We start from the raw sequence: 17,135 nt of genomic DNA, 5'->3' as shown, positions 1-17,135 counted from the left end.
AATAAATTATGTTGCAGAAACCTAAACTAACTAAGCTAACTAACTTAGTTAATTGCCAAAACTAACTGTCTAAGTAGCTAAACTAACTAAGTGGATGACAAAACTTTGTTGCAGTATGTTTTTATTCACATGGAAATTAAATGAATAAAGTAAATTTGAATCAAGTTCAGTGCATTACTTTTCTCAGTGAGTTTAGAAGTATGTGCATTTGCATGCAAAAGTTTGGGTGCTCCTGGTCAAATTGCATTGTTTTATTTATCATTTGTGAAAATAAGGGAACCTGGCCTCTACAGAAAACACACTTCTGCATATTTTAATGCACAATTACTATTTATTTGCCAAGTTTAACTGTTTTACTGGGGAAAAAAAACATAAAATGTAGCCTCAAGAAAACATTTGAGGAGGAGTGTTCAAAGGTTTGCATATGACTGTATGCTCCTTAGACTGTATTTAGCAATAAAACTGAACATAATCTCAAATTTTTAGTGGATGACGGTCTGGAGGATGAGGAAGTGAACATGCGGAATGGAAGGGACAAAGGTGAGTCATCATCCTCCTCCTCTTTGGCACATTTTATTCTTGTGTCTTCAGTCAAACACCAACTTCCTCTGTAATTTATTCAGTTTCACACAGATTCAGTTCTAAATGAGGAACTAGGAAAGCAAACAAGACATGCCATAGCAAGCCACTTTTCATCCTAATCTGTAGAATAAAAATTCAGTTTTCCACCCACAAACAAACAAGAGCACTATTATTTGATTGGAAGACAGAATTCAGCTGACACTTCATTCAGTTCCAAAACAGAGTTCATGAGGCCTGAGCTGTGTTTTAGCTCTCCTTTCTGTCTGTTTTCTAGCTGAGTCTGAGTAAAAGAGTATGGAATATTACATGTAAGTATAACTATTAATGAAAAAACTCAATAGTTCTGTTCCCTACACATCACACAAAAGTTCAACTCAGCAGTGCCTAAGTCTGGAATGTTTCTGTAGTTAGGAGTGGTCATGACCTCTAACCTTAGCCTGTGTTTTGTCCAGTGTCAGCGCAGAGGCATTATGGGAACAGGCACTCTACCCCCTCATTCTAGACGTATGGATGTGACTGGCGAAAACCAGCAGCGACCCTATTCCTGGCATTAGCACGTAGAGTAATGCATGCTCTTCCCAACTGGGTTTCACTATGTGAAACGAACACTTCATCACATTTTGCAGAGAGCAAGCTGTATCTACTAAGGAGAATATAAATATATATAAATATATATAGCGCTATATATGTCTTATCTGTATAAACCTGTTGTAATTATGTAACAATCTCATTCATGACTGCAAAGGAATGGCTTGTTTGTGCTTCGTCACGCCAAACTTTATTGATTACCAGTCCCAAAAATGAATCACACTGTGCGTAGTCAGTGTTAGCACTGGAAACGTCCAAGCGATCTCAGCTGCAGCTCCTGTAGGTGTCCTCCTCTTGCTCCTCCAGATGAAGATTTTGTATAATTAGTGATAATTATTGTGTTATTTGTTTTTTTTTGTTTGTTTTTGTTTTTGTTTTTTTTTGCATGAATTTAAAATCAGAGGAGCCTTGTCTTTAACCTTGCATGAGGCATTTATTTTGACTGAGGTGAGGAAGTCTTCATCCGGTCATGTTCTACAGAACTGCTGCTACTACACTCAACCCATGATAATGCGCCAGATCAGGGCTTTCCTATAGAGCCTATAGGTGTTTGTCAGGGATCTCTATGATGATGCTAAGTTTAGCCAGTTGTTGCTACGTGTATGTGGTCTAATTCCACTGTTACTTTGTACACCTGTTAACAGCCTTCCAGTTCGGCCATGTTGCATTCCAGCCACATGGCGTTCCAAACGATGGTTCATACACAGATCATTTAAAGGAGAATTCTGCTGATTTCCAAAAGTTCTGCATACTTTAATTGTTGAGACGATCTGAAGTGATCTGAAATTATTTTGATGTGAAATTGTTCACTGTATAGAGATTTACTGACTCTGATTGTTTTTGTAGTGGTACAGGTAGGAACCAGGGGTCACAATGTCTAACCATTGTACTTGCTATCCAAAACAACCAGTGAATGTAGTGAGCTTGTGTGTGTGTGTGTGTGTGTGTGTGTGTGTGTGTGTGTGTGTGTGTGTGTGTGTGTGTGTGTGTGTGTGTATATGTAATATATATACATATGTAATATGCACACACACACACACACATACATACAAGCTTTTAGAGGCATAAAACTCTTCTGCATGCCAGGTTCCTATCATCACCACTGTGAACAATTCTGACTTTGTGAGTTTCTGTAGAACTGTGCATCAATCTCTGAATCATTTTCTTTGCTTCTTAACAATTTATTTATGTAGAAATTTAATGAATGGTGAAATGATGGAATTACCCATTGTTTAGTGAGTATAGAAGATTGTTTAAGGGAATTTTTGTCTCATATTCATGTCTGCAAGAGGACACTTTACCATTGAATTGAGGTGTCTTTCTGTAAAGGTTACTTTAGAAGCTTTTTATAGTTAACGGTAGTGCTCTAAATAAGTGAAACCGGTGCTCAGGGACTATGGAGAGAGTTGGAATGCAGTAGCAAAGCTTGTGAACAAATGGGTGGAATTGACTTCAGCCCAGCTAGGGTCGCAGGTCAAAGATTAGCACAGACCATAAAAACTTTATGGAGGAGCCTGATTGGCTGTTGCTGGTAGTCAACTGAGCTGTTGCAGGAGGCTGATGTTGGTCTGCATGGAGAAAAGACAGAAAGTGCAATGTGAAGGCAAAGAAAATGTTCTGCAGGAAGGTTTCATGCATAAATATTCAGTTGCTGTCAGATGCTAACGTTCTACACTCTAGAGCTTTACAGTCATGAACAAGAAAGCGATACTGTACTTGAATCAGATGGTATTCAGGTTCTTCAGAATATTCAGATGTATATAATTTGTGTGTCTCTGTTTATTATGGGTTTGGTTGCAAATCAAGAGTAATATTATTTAGCATTAAATAAAATGTACGGAAATACAAATCTATATGTTTATGGCTGATAATGAATGTTAAAGATTAGAAGGACATGTCTTGACATTGAAGTGATTTTTTGTGTAGAAATATTTACATTATTTAAGAGACCACTTATGTTGGAGACTGTAGATGGGCAATAGGCAATGATCCATTTATACTGTATGTCTACACAAAAGCTAGTAGTTTTGCTTTAAGTCTATGGAACGACTATCATGAACAATAAGTTCTTATTATTATAATACACTGTGTAAAATCAAATGTCTCCTCGGTAACAGTGGGTGTATTTAATTATGTTTTCTTTGATAATTTTTGACATTTGATGAACTTTGGTCATAACTATTAGTGTAAGGTTTACAGAAAAGAATCTGGCATTTTTGGCAGGAACTCGACTTTGCTGTCATTTTTTGATGAATAAAGTGAATACGCATCGGTGGCAGAGTCATGAAACAATATGGGCTTCAAAATCAAAACGATAATTAATTTGCTTTAATCGTTGCTGTACTATTATGAAGTACGATTCGGACTGAATTATGCTTGAAAGGTGGATATGAGTGACCATGTTCTAACATTTGCTACAAATATGAATGCAATCTTATGATGTAGGTGTGCCTAGGTGTACTGTATAAAGTGCTCTATACATAAACAAAAAAAATATTCTGCACATGTGCAAGTCAGCGCTTAGATAGGAGTTTTAGTATGTGACTTTGTAGGAATGCAATTATTTATCTGTGTTCATTGGAAATCTTCTTGTTCTGCCTTTAAATTTGTGCCAAACTGTTTGCCAACCTGTAGTGTGTCCTTGCGTCTCTCTTCTGTGTGTTTGTGTTTAACCACAGCCTATTGATTATGAATTTACTGAAGTAGTCCACTGAGAGGGTTACCCATAACAGAGTGCTTTAAAAGGTCGACACTACACATGAACAAGTTCACAAAATTAACCCTGAGGTCAATGATTTACTGCCGCTGTACTGCGCCTTGTCACAGCTTCAAAAAAAAGTGGACCTGTAGTGCTGTCTGAGCTGGACGAACTGATACTTTAAACCATGCTGTTGTGTTTCTTTAAATGTCCCATTGTAATTCTATGATTTGTTTGCAAGACTTGAAGTTACGAGCGCTTGTTAATTCATTTGACATTTTAGGGCTTTGCTGCTGTATTAGTTGTTGATTGCAATGTTTGACATGTTTTCAAAATCATGATTTTTGTCTCTCCAATGTATGTCTTTTTTGTAAATTATTAAAGGTGAAATATATGAAAAGAACCATGTGTAAGCGTGTCTGTTTGCTGGAAGGACGTCATCAGTCCTTTTTGATGTAGTCTAAAAGGGTCATTCCGGCCTAAAACTACCATTTAATATGTTATTTGTCATGAATAATATTCTGTAGTGCAGATTTGCCTCCTTCAGCCTCATCTGTTTGACAGAATTCATGTGCTGTCACTACAATACCCAGCATGCATTACAGAAATGTACAAACAGCCTGCCTGCAGACATGCTTGTCCAAAGTAGGTTTTCAAAATTCCCACCTTCAAGAAACATCATCAGTTGGGGGTTCTCAAGTCTTTAACCTGGAAAATCTTAAAAGCATCATTTTAATCCTGTTGGATTCAATATAGTTCACATTTTTAAAATGTCATGCCAGTGTTTTGTCATTACCTGATTCGTTCAGTTTCCTTTTCCATTGGTTGCATTCTTGCGTCATGAGGTCCCTTACTGTAGTCAAGCAGAGCAGGTGAGAGAGAGGGGTGGGGGGTGGGGGGGGGGAGTAAGAGAAAGTCAGAGAGAGTACTGATGAGAGTGGATTCTTCTTTGCGAGTCTGAGCCTGTCTCAGTCAGTCTGTTGTGTCATGCTGCTGGCTATGAAGCCACTTCCAGTCCACTGAACCACATCAGCCTACCAGCTTCACCTGCTGCAGATCTCTCTCTCTCTCTCTCTCTCCCTCCCTCCCTCTTTCAATTTCGCTCTCTATCACAATATACATAGAAACATAAATAAGAGAAGGAAAGGAAAAAATGTACTTACACTACTGTGCAAAAGTCAGAGACCATTTATTCATTTGATTTCCAGTGAAAATGGCTATTAGGTACAAGTTATTCAACTTTCAGGAGGGATTTCTGAAGAGATCAGATGTAACAACCCTCCTGCATAAGGAAGGGGAAAGTCAGGGGAAAATCTGTGACACAACTGGAGTACAAAAAAGATCAAAAGATGAAAATGAGACTCCTAACAATTGTGCCAGACCTGATAGACCGCCGAGACTATCACAATCAGATAAACAGTACTTAAAGCTTTCATCTTTGAGAGCGAGGAGAGAAAATCAAGTTCCACTCCTGATTCAGATCTGAAAAAATCCACAGGTGTTGCTGTCCAACCTTCCATTGTGAGAAGACAACTCAACCCTATCTGTAGCTGTCAAGTGGCCTTTACTGAGAAAAGACAGTAGACAAAAAATATGTAAATAAGACAAAACAGCCTGACTGACCGGCCCAGTGTCTAGACCTTAACATCACTGAATGTGTTTAGGATTACTGCGATTATGAGAAGCAGAAACGTCTAAGACTGAACTTTGGAGGTTTGTAAAAATATTCCTGCAGTTTTCTTTGAAAAACTGAAAGCAAGTCTTTCAAAAGAATGAAAGCTGTAATAAGGGTTTACACAGTAAATACGGAACATTTTGTAATCATATTTAATTGTTGAGGCTTCTGCATAATTTTCTGCTAAATATGTTTTCTGCTTTTTTTCTGGCACTGAAAAATGAATAGCTTGTATTTAATGGCCATTTTGACTGGAAATCAAATAAATGAAAGCTGGTTTCTGACTTGCAACACTAGAAAATAAATTATTGACAGGATTATCAAAAGAACTTTATTTGTAAGCAATAATTTGATGATTTGTCTCACAGGTTGTCTGTTAGATTAGTGGAAAAGTACCAAAACATCTTACTTCTCTGTCAGTGCAGTGTAGAAGCTCAAGGGAAATGCTGCACACCTTCCTATAGAATATATTTTGAACTGAGTCATACTGAGTCACGTAAGAAAGTGCAGCTCTCTCTCCACCACTGCAAGGCTGCAGGGAGAGCACAGTCTCTGAGTAAAAAGCTCTGGGTGTGCTCACTGAGTCAGTACATTGTTGAAAATATCTGCAGATTTTGTCTTTAATTGTTGTCAGGGACGTTGCTAATGTGTAATCTTGGGCTGAATGACACTGTAGTTTGTATATCATTGTTTTGTGGTTTTAGTCCAGTATATGCTGTGTTTTTGGTTTGGTTGGAACCTGATTGATTGGATAAGATGTTGGATGAGTTTACAGTAAGGCTGTTTGGTGTGTACAATGTCAAAATGTTTTAGGTCACTGAGCTTCAGGACCAGCTGGTTTAGGGGGGCTCCCATCAGTGTTCAACTCCAGCCTGGCCTTTGTATTATAATGGAGTGAGCGGGCATCACTAGATTTTATGATTCCAAAAATTCTGAACATGTAACTTTAGTGCATTCAGTCCTAATTCAACCTTGTAGATATGTGGTGTTTCTCTCTGCACAGTGAGGATATTTTGTCTGGGTGGGCTGCAATTTGCTGTTTGTCCCAGGTGAGAAATCATTTTGTGCCAGGGGTCCCCCCACTTCCCTGCTGCGTAATGTAATCCATTCAGTACTAGATTTGGTGATTTAAGCCAAACTATAAAAGGTAAGTCATAGTTAATTGCTTTATTAACAGCAAAGGCAGCTCTCTTTTTTTTTTTTTTTTTGTTTGACTCGACTTAAATTTTGTGAAAAATTCCTTCGTTGTGCTCCCATAGATAATTCAGTCTGTTTTGCTTGTTTGGCCTGAAATCCTACTAGCATGACTCTACACCAAAAAGCTGATGTGGTGACGCTCTTTGATACTGCACTTTGTGACATTTTGTGGTATTTGGTACACAAAAGCCCCACTCGTAAAAGTGGCTTGATGCAATGCCTTCAAAGACGAGTGTGTAGGTGTTGCTATTATATGCTGGTCTGACTGCAGTGCAATTTGTTTTCTAATGCTTAAGACTAATGTTTAGATACAGGAGATTCTACAACAGCACACGGACAGTCAGTCTAGTCATTATACTCAGCATTTTGGTGGCAGTGGAGTGCATGTGGACTTTTTAGCCACTTTACCTCAAAACTCTTAAAAACAAGTCTAACGTTCGTTCTGCTTGAATGATTGAATGGAGTGTCAAACAACACATCTGTTACTTCCTTCCGGTTTGAAAGCAGACAGCACACCCATAACCCCTCATAAAACATGATAGCTATGAGGGGTGTAACAGTGCACATCTGATTCACTGTTATATTATTAAATCAGATTGCAAAATCAGGATTTGATCTTATATGTTAAAATGTGCTGGTTCTGCAGAGCTCTAATTATACACTACGCAGGCTGCTTTGACACAGAAGAACTTATATTTTATTTCACAGCAAAAGATTGCAAAGTAGAACGTGCTGGTGAAAAAAAAATCTTTTAAATCTTAAATAGTGATCTTATAAATCAGTGCAACTGAGCCTGTCACAATTATTACTTAATCGCTTAATCACAATTATTTGAGATGATCGCAGTGATCGTTTTTCACATAAGATTCCAGAACAACATTAGGCCGCAACACACAACGTGTGAGTTGAGCGTGGTGGGTCGAGGCAAAAGAATGGAAGTAAAGAACAGTAGTAAACGCATTCATTGAGACACGTAATGTGACGAAACAAGTTCTAGCTCAGTGCTCCAACATTTCTAGCTTGGTGCTCCTGTTTTTCTCAAGAAAAAAAAAAAAGCTTTGCCTGGATGCACGTGTTGCTACGTTACTGAGACATTTGTGTAAGAGCCCATAGTAAACACAGCTACAAGCAAGATGGCTACAAGTCAACTTTACCACTTTTTTGACTGGTACTTCAATAGAGGTTTGAAATAGACAAGAAAAGACATTTAAACCATTGCTCACGATTACTGATGTGATATTTAGTCAGCTGAAATTTCATGATCACAACAGTGTAAAACTTTATTCCGCGCCTCCATTAAAAAAAAAAAAAATCAATAAATAAACGAACGAATGTGTTGTGAATATGTTTAGTTATTTTTTAAAAAGAAATTTGTATTTATTTGTTTATTCATACATTTCATTTACTTATTTATTTATTTGGACAGTCGGCTACACATGTGCTTTCTTCGTTATTTGCTGTATTTCTTATAATTTGCACAAATAGATCGAATGTGTATTTATTTATTTACTTGTTTATTTATTTATTGGGGCATTTCCTCTAGTTCTTCATGTATTTAGTCAGTCAGTTGAGCGGTTACTGTGCGAGTTTGTGTCTGTGTCTGGTGGGAGGCGGCTGGGCAGGGAGACGGTGTCCTGGCCGCTGTGCTGTGCTATGAGTGGCTGTGCCGGCCCTGCTGTAGGCGGGCTTTAGGACCGGCTCTGGCTCTGGAGCAGCAGCAGCGCTTCGTCTCTGCAGTGGGAGCGGAGGAGCATCTGGAGGAGCGCTGGCCGGCTGGGGAGGTGGAGGACGGGGAGAGACGAAGAAGGAGGATCCGGGTGTCGGCGAGAAAAGAAAAAAACGGGGTCAGGCCTGGGACTTAGGCAAAACGGGTAATTAACACTACTCTAACCCCCCCTCTATTGCCCCCTTCCTCCTCGGGCAGAAACCGAGCTCCAGACGGTTTTCCTCCTCGGGAACAATCGCTAGCCCCTCTGCTCGAGCCTGGACACACAGACAGACAGCCAGGGCGGCTTTTTTCCCTGCCTGCTTTTCTGCAGATGTGTGCTTTTAGACATCGCGATGTGCACTTGAACTTGATGACCGAGCGTAGGACTCGCCATTGTGGCCGCTGAATCCACACGGGGGGTAAAATCGGCGCTCTGCGCGGAGTGGCACTGTGGCCTGCTGTAGCTCCGGGTTTTCAGACAGAAGCTCGAGTGGCGATTTTGTCGATAGAAAACTCGCTGTAGGTGCTTTTCTGCAACGGCAGGACACGGGCGACCGAGCTGCTGCAGACACGGTGCCGTTACTTGAAACTAAACACCTACAGCACATCGAGAGGTTCAGCTACTTTCTCTTTTCGCCTGGATTTGTGACTCGTGTTTTCAATCAGAAGCCTTTAAGGGGGCCGAGGTCCTTTAGGTCGAATATTCAGCCGTTCCTGTCTTGATTTATTGACCTCTAAATCTGGTCCGTGGTTGTCGTGAGGTTTTTCAGGTCTTGTTCTGGTCGTAAAGGGAAAACATGAGATTTAAAGGCGCACATACTGAAAGTACATACTGTACAACCGCCACCCCCCAACACCAGCCCCCAACTTCTCTAAGAGAAATGAACGTGTAGGAAACAGAACCTGTCTGGAATTCACATGCCATTCCTGAGGAGGGTGTTAGGGATCCCCTGCAATTCCAGTTTAAGAAGAATCGTGCAAACTAAGTGTACCTTACGTACAGACATACAGCTGTGTGTAGTGTCCCCTGATGATAAGGTTCAATTTAAATGCATGGCTTCTGGAGAGGGGACATCCTGTTGGCTTCATATGGAAGCCTGCAGAATATGGAGAATGTGGAATGCGAGGTCTGGGCGCTGAGTGTGGGAACGGGTGACTTGTTGCCTCCTTGATTTATTGCATCTTGTCACCGGTGAATGAGCTGTTATTCAGGCCTGACGCGTTAGAGTGGGCAGAGAATATGTCAGGAAATGTGGTTTAGATATATTTGTGACACGTTCTGGAAATGAACAGGTTTGTATGATTGGTTTCAAGTGCAAGATTAGACAAATGAGATTAGGTCAGTAGGACACACTATATTTGGAAGTGCTCTCTATATTTTAGCTGGTATTGCTCATCCTGCAGCTGTGCCACCCAGGTGGGTTAGACTTTTGAAACATCTTTCATATTGGCTCTCATATTGTAGATGTAGCGTTTCTGTTCATTTGTCACTTCTGCTGTATTTCAAAGAAGTGCTGTTGTTATTTTTTCACAGGGGATCCAAACGAGGGAGGATCATTCAGTCATTTTTTTGTTTTGTTTGACTTTTGTGTTGCATTGGACCGCCATTCTTTTGGCGATGCCATCCAACACGGTCACCACCGCCACCGCTTTCAAGAGCCCCAGCTTCAACTGTGACAGTAGTGGAAATCTGATGGTAAGAGATCCAGGTTGACTGCTGTGTAAACGTTGGGGTGGGTAATATGGCATAACATGATACTTAAGGACGTTTTCAAGATACATGGTTCATATCATGATATTTCGTTTTTCGGAGGTTTGATGAGTTATGAACAGACAAAAACAGGTAGCAGTGCCACATGTGAAACACTGAACGGAAATCATTGTACAGTTTTTGACTTTTTTTTTAAAAATACTGTCAAAAACTATGAATGTAATTTCATTCAACATTTCACATACTGCTCCGTACTAAATCCAGTCAAACAGGACTAATTGTGCTCTCTTTTCAGAGAAGCATGCAGTTGATCAGTGTTCTCAAAGTACTGTCGATATCAGTTATATACTCAGAAAAGCGTAGTATCTTAATTGATCATGATATTATTAAATATTGTCATATTGCCTACCCTTATGTGAAAATGCTTAAGTATAACTTGGAATCATTCTCTGCAAGTTGATCTCTATTACTGCAGTGGTGATGGGTTTTGAATCAGCTTAAAACATGTGCACTATATGTGAAATAGAGCTGTCTGTCTGTGAAATAAAACACATTTACAGCTTGAGATGGCAACAGCTTCCGCAGTAGAACTGTTTGGTTTGCAGCTCCGAGCACCTTCAAATGTGAAAAGACACCATAGACCTACTATTGACAGCCACTGCACAATCCCCCCCCCCCCCCCCCCCCCCCATAGAAACCTTTTTAAGGGATTAGAAGTGATAAAAAAAAACAACCAAATATTATGATTATTTTTTCTAAATTAAAATGTAATTTTAATAGGAGATATCTGATAGTAATGTGCTCTTAACATATAAAATTTTTCTTGCTTGATCTGGACATTCGCAAACACCAAGCATAAGCAGTCCTTTCAGATGGATCCAGACATCGTCGTCTCAGCCCTTTTTTTGTCGTATGCGAAACCCCCCTCATTATTGAATTGTGAGCTGAAATGATGAATGGCTCAGACGTGCACTGCTACCGGGGTTACGTGGTGTCAACGTGCAACAGAATACGTGTGTAAATGTATCGTGTGTAAACACCCAGGCCTTGTTATCCTCAGTGGCCTTGGAGATACGAGCTGGGTGTGTGGTGACGTGGGTGTTGGCTTGTGTATGGGAGGCTGCCGTATGGCTGATTTATAGGGGAATTCATTCTCCTCCTCTCCACCCGCCGAGCCGCGCAATGCTCGTAGCCCTGTTGCCTGGCAACAGGGTTTGCCTTAAATAACTGGCTGCCGACAGAAATAGAGCAAAGCTATAGACGGTGTTATTGGGTTCACACAAGGCAACGCCAAATTTCCGAGCCATCCTTTTTGTATTCATTTCTTAAAATAATTTGCTTGCAGGTATAGTGGCCATGTGTTGGAGGAACAAAAAAGACCTCCAACATAGAGGCTTAAAATGTGTTCCTCAGCGGACGGAGTAACTACCGGCTTTTGCATCAATTATGCAAAATATCTGTTTTCATTTCACTGTGGACTAAGAGTGTAACACAAACATCTAAAACAGTACATCACAATTTAAAACTGTATAGCCAGTACACCCCTCCTGTAGTCTGAGGGTCTCTCTTTTGTAATCTATTGCTGAAACCTCTGTCAGTGATCCACAATCGACATCAGCGTGCATTCTATCTATTATTTAAATTTTATTTTATAGCCTAGTTGCACTGTTTTAGACAAGCTACTTTGCAGTCTTCTGCTTGGAACTGTTTTTTTCTGAAAAGTGGTGTAGTTTAATTAGGGCTACACACAATAAAGACGTTTCTACATATAAAATGTCAAGTATCAAATTAAATCTTGTACTCAGAATCAAAAACTATCAAAACCACCCATACAGAAAAGTCCCATGCATTTCACATGATCAAATGTGAAGTGTCTAAAAAAATGCATATTCTCAAGAAAATGTGACCATAATGTGACATAATGATAAATTATGTAGGATTATGTAGCATAATATGAATGATATGTGATTGCACGTGACAGTATAAATAAGTGATCACATGTGACATGTGAATGTGATCATAATGTGAGAAAATGAATAGTATGTGATTATGTGACAATACGAATAACAACCATGTGAATAATAATGTGAATAATATGTGATCACACGTAACATAACGTGATATATGTAATTATGTGATCAGATAACATAATGTTAATATGTGATGTGAATAAAATGGGATCATAATGGAGTGAATGAGATGAAATGATGTGATCACATCACATAATGTGAACATGTGATAATGTCCTATAATGTGAATAATGTGATCACATGTGACACTGTAAATTACATTTGATCACATATTACAGCATGAAATCGTGTGAAAAGTGTAAGTGAAGGAATCATGTAATGAAAAATTCATCATGTGTAAAGTGTACGTGTGGAAAAATGGTTTGAAACCTAGCATGTGAAGTGCTTCATGTAGGGTTCATCACACATTAGCATCGACTAAACAGTGACAGTCATTGATTAAAATTGACCTTCTCAATTAATTGGCAGTGATTAGTTGGCAATGTGATGATATAGTGCATATTTTAAATTCTATTTATTCCTTATAAAGGCTTTAATGGTTGATTTTATGTACATTTATATTAAAACTCTGATTAACGAATCATTAAAGTGATCAGTACACAGTTATGACTGATAGTGGATGCCCTATTATACATAATTATGTATTAATAATACAGTATTGCTCTGTATCTCATTGTTCATTCAGATAGAGCCTAAACCTCCAGTTGTACTGGACAGGTTCTGTGTCCGTATTCCGATTAGCATTCTGGTTTAGATCAGGAAGGTGCTTTTCAAGTCAAGATCAGGGCTGCGGCAACATTAGGACCATCTTTTCTCCTCCGTCCACCCTAGGGTGCATGGCTGGCGGGAGAGTGGGAGTTGGCGGGGTGTGAGGGGTATATTTGTGCTAGACAAAGGGGAAAAGGAAGGAGGGGAGAGAAAGAGCTGCCGAATGTCTTTGTAACTGTGTCAAGTGGAAGCCGAGAGTGGTAGGTCAGCTCCGTGGCTATAGAATCCTCACTTCATAGAGGCTAAATGGGAGGTGTCATTCAAGCGCCAAGGCTATTCTCATTATCTAAATATCTTCGTCTGTAAAGAGAGAGTGAAAGAGAAGCCCATTCAACCCCTGCTAATGTTGTGGGGTGTGTTTTTTGCTTCTTCATCTTGGTGTGCACAGTGTACAGGAAGTGTCATATATAGTAATGGAGATGATCTTATTTGTTCTTGTCCTCACAAGTTGCCCTGAAACTGTCTTTACTGCCCTTCTCTGGGCACTGACATGCATTTATATTAATCACATTATGATTTAACTCACACAGCTGTGTGAAATCAACAGCAGGTTACACTGTACGACACCACTGTAACCTGTTTTTGAGAGATCAGGGCAGGAGTGTTGTTCCTGGAGGACCACAGCACTAGAGAATTTAGAATTCCACCTCATTTAACTCACCTGTTTTAACTCATCAGCTAATTGGCGAAACCTTCATAAGTTGTTTTCAGAGTGTTTGAAGTAGGAAAACACTCATCTCTGTGGCCCCCCAGGATGTGACTTTGACACTCCTGGGATAGGGAGCGCAGATGTGGTGTGTTTTTGTGACATGGACACTATGTGCCATTTGAGCAGACTGAAAGTTCAAGGCTGGAGAAGGATCTTCCCGCAGCGGAGAGGCCAGCGCTCAGCACTCCGGTCCGCAGAGTGGGGCGACCCGGCCGCAAACGCAAGCACCTCCCCGTGAGTACTGTGGAAATGCTGCAGTGGACATTCATTTCAGCTACACTGCTGTTCACAAAGATTGGAATCACAGTTTTCAGCGATATTAATCCAGTTTGCCTGCAGATCAATGTATGAAATGATTCCCATATGCTAGTTCTGTGGAGCTGACACATTTCAAATACAGTCATATGCAATAAAGCTAACACATCCTCTACCATCCTCTACAGGGAACACACTTAAATATGTTTAACACATTGAAAAAAAGTGTAAAATATAAATGGATTAAATTAAATTCACCAAATAAACAGTGCAGAAGTGTGTTCTCCATAGAGGAGGTGTAAACTTACTTTTGCTGCTTTTAGTCAGAGGCGTTAAGAAATTTTAAGAAATTAAGAAATTTTAGATGAGGTGGGATAGTAATATGCAATTTGGCTGTGAAACTGTTTCTAGAAGAATGCTTTGTATTTTGAAACTTGTGATCTCTACAAAAAAAAAGTAAATAGATCACATTCACAAGCTCCTACTGTCCGATAACATAGTTTCAACTTTTAAAGGATATATTACATTATAATATATGTAAACGTAGTGTGTGCTAAGCTGACAACGTTGTGGGTGCCAAAACAACAAGTTGCCAAAATGTTGACGGGGATTTCCCAAGAACATTTTAAAAGTTAAGGGAACATTGTGGGAACCATCCTGGAATGTTACTCCATGTCATGGGGTTCTCTGATCCATCATGCACAACCAAAAGCAAATATTCTATTTCCATAAACAAAACAAACAAAAGGGGAACCTTCATTATTTATCATTCAATAGCTGTTTTTCCTTAAAATACCTGACAACTAGCAGTACTTACATATTATGTATGTATTTAATTGTGTACAGTATTCCCCTCTATGTTGTATTAGTTATTACTGTATGTGAAATCTAAGTTATCACTATGATTCCAACCTTGAACAGTAGAGTACATCACAACACAATCAAGTGCCTCATGCATTTGTTTGCTTGTTCAGGAGAAATGTAGAAAGAGTAAGATGGGCAGGAGTGTTGTTTGTCACAGGTAGTAGAACACAGGATAGATTGGCTCAAGTCAGAAGGTGCTGGAGATATTTAAAGACGCATCGGTTACAAAATATAAAATATCAAATGTCAGTGCTCTTTCAAATAATATTAACACTCAGTTTATAAAATATCACCTTTTTTCAAAACACTTTCAAATTTAGAGTCAAAATGATGCACATAATTAACACAGATTATTGCTTTGCTCCATAAAAGTATACTGTCATATACAAAAGTTTGGACACCCCGTGTTTTGTTGATTTTTAAGTGAAAATAAATGAACACATGTTCTACAAAGAAGACACTTTTAATGCACAATTACTGTTAATTTGCTGAATTTAACATACTGGGGGAAAAATTTAACATAAAATAGCATATAAACATACCATATAAACATATAAAAATAACATAAAATGTGGCATCTACAAAGATTATGCGATGTTAATTTTTTTCCTAATATGATAAACTCAGCAAATAAATAGAATCTGTGCACTAAAATTTGCAGAAATTTGTCTTTTTTTTTTTTTTTTACTGTGAAGGATGTGTTCTATCAATTTCACTTAGAAAATCAACAAAACATGTAATTTGGCCAGGGGTGATGAAATTTTGTGTGCAAATTTTCTTCGTTATTATTTCTGTGGAGTTTTTGTCCTGGATAGTGTTTGTATTTGTTTGTTTACCTGGCCTGTCAGTGGTCCGTGAGGCTGAAGACTGGCTGTGTGGCTGCAGCTCATGTTTCTCTGTACGTGTGTTTAGACTGTCTTGTGTTCTGACCTCTGGCAGAGGCCATGTCTGGGTCACTGGGTCACAGAGGGTGTTGCATAACACTCATTCCCTGTCACAGGCTGCTGACTGACTCATTTGTCTGCTCCTCTAATGCTCACTTTCTCTCTCAGTCTCTCTCTCCCTCTCTGTCTGTGGTCCACGTCACTTTCATTTGACATGTGCCTTTGCTTTTACTTGGCTTGCTCCTTCCTGCCCTTGCAGGTGGATGTTAACTCTCTTTTTTCCTTTTATTTCAAATGTTTTCATATTTTACTTCTCTTCTTTTACTTGCTTTAAGTCTTTCTTCCTTCTATTGGAGTCTCTTTTATGTCTTAATGGAGCCATCCTTACAACGTCAATTGTGGCCACATCCAGCCGCTGGTAAACATCCTCTGCTCCGGAGCCCGTTTTCCTGTGTTTGAAAATAATCCTGGCTCTTGCATAATTAATCTGGAGAGGGCATGTTGGGGCACGCGGGTGCTCAGCTGTCCCACTTCCGCGCTTCCCTCCCCCATGGGGCTTTCTGATTCTATTATCCACATATTCCTTTCCTTCAACAGGTAATTGTGGCAATGATAGAAGAATACAGCCTTCCTTGGTGAAACACAAGCCATGTGCAGACAGATGGTGTAAAGCCTCATTCGTGTTTCTGAGTGAATGGAGTTCCGATGATGGTGGCTGGCCGTTTTTGGCTGCCTCATCAACTATGTTCAGCCCACATCAACCCCAGTGGTTCAATATTAGTCTAAGATTGCCAGGCTAACTAAGTTATGACAATGTAGGCTCCTGAGTGGCACATCACATAAGTGATGGCCCTCAGTGTGGGAATCTCCTTGCTAGTGTAACAGAACTGGCTAAAAGGTGGAGCGGCTGTCTTCACATAATTCAGAGGTTGCATATACTACTTTTCACCCTCTTAGTGCTGGTGTTATGGTATCTTACGGGGAGACTAGCTAGTTAGCAGGTGGAATTGGGTGGACATGACTAAAGCAGGTAGACATTAAAACATTGGGATGAAAATTGGGTGTTCTGTAGTCATGATCAGATAAAAAGCATAGTCATAATTTTAAACCATCTATCCATCCATTTTCTAAGCTTCTCCCTCAGGGTTGGGGGCGGGTTGTGCTGGAGCCTATCCCGGCAGTCATTGGGCGGAAGGCAGGATACTCCCTGGACTGGTCGCCAGTCCATTGTAGGGCAATTTTGAACCAGTGGTAGCTATTTAGCATCATACAATGTACATATGTATAGGTCATATATGTGTCTTGAAGAAAAGCCATTTGCATCTCCAGTGCCTCTCAGGCGCTCTTCACACTTGCTATTAAAATCTGTCTTGAGTGATCTGATTTGTAGTGTACAGTGAGACATATGTCATTTACACCTGGCATTTCAGTGAGTCTCAAGTGACCACAGGATTAGATTTTCTGAC

At 39.6% G+C, this 17,135-nt stretch overlaps 2 protein-coding genes across 11 annotated transcripts in view; both read left to right on the top strand.

Moving 5' to 3' along the window:
* The window catches only part of dtnbb (dystrobrevin, beta b), a 47,797-nt gene extending 45,647 nt beyond the window's left edge, over positions 1 to 2,150 (top strand). For 6 of the 7 annotated variants that reach the window (XM_017694479.2, XM_017694477.2, XM_017694482.2 and 3 more), the window contains 2 exons: positions 487 to 540; positions 1,035 to 2,150. In XM_017694479.2, the coding sequence (XP_017549968.1) occupies positions 487 to 540; positions 1,035 to 1,084 (104 nt within the window). In that variant the 3' untranslated portion in view covers positions 1,085 to 2,150. Of the gene's footprint in view, positions 1 to 486; positions 541 to 856; positions 891 to 1,034 lie in introns of all 7 variants that reach the window. The other variant, XM_017694480.2, reaches the window with a different exon arrangement.
* Positions 2,151 to 8,455: 6,305 nt separating this feature from the next.
* Positions 8,456 to 17,135, top strand: part of dnmt3ab (DNA (cytosine-5-)-methyltransferase 3 alpha b) — a 55,977-nt gene continuing 47,297 nt past the window's right edge. For 2 of the 4 annotated variants that reach the window (XM_017694471.2, XM_017694467.2), the window contains exons 1-3: positions 8,457 to 8,611; positions 9,983 to 10,144; positions 13,793 to 13,900. In XM_017694471.2, the coding sequence (XP_017549960.1) occupies positions 10,067 to 10,144; positions 13,793 to 13,900 (186 nt within the window). In that variant the 5' untranslated portion in view covers positions 8,457 to 8,611; positions 9,983 to 10,066. Of the gene's footprint in view, positions 8,612 to 9,982; positions 10,145 to 13,792; positions 13,901 to 17,135 lie in introns of all 4 variants that reach the window. The other 2 variants (XM_017694469.2, XM_017694470.2) reach the window with 2 other exon arrangements.

Source organism: Pygocentrus nattereri, chromosome 10 (assembly GCF_015220715.1).
Source record: "Pygocentrus nattereri isolate fPygNat1 chromosome 10, fPygNat1.pri, whole genome shotgun sequence".
NCBI lineage: Eukaryota > Metazoa > Chordata > Actinopteri > Characiformes > Serrasalmidae > Pygocentrus > Pygocentrus nattereri.
Note: the sequence above shows the minus strand (reverse complement) of the source record. Positions and strands in the feature narration are given on the sequence as shown.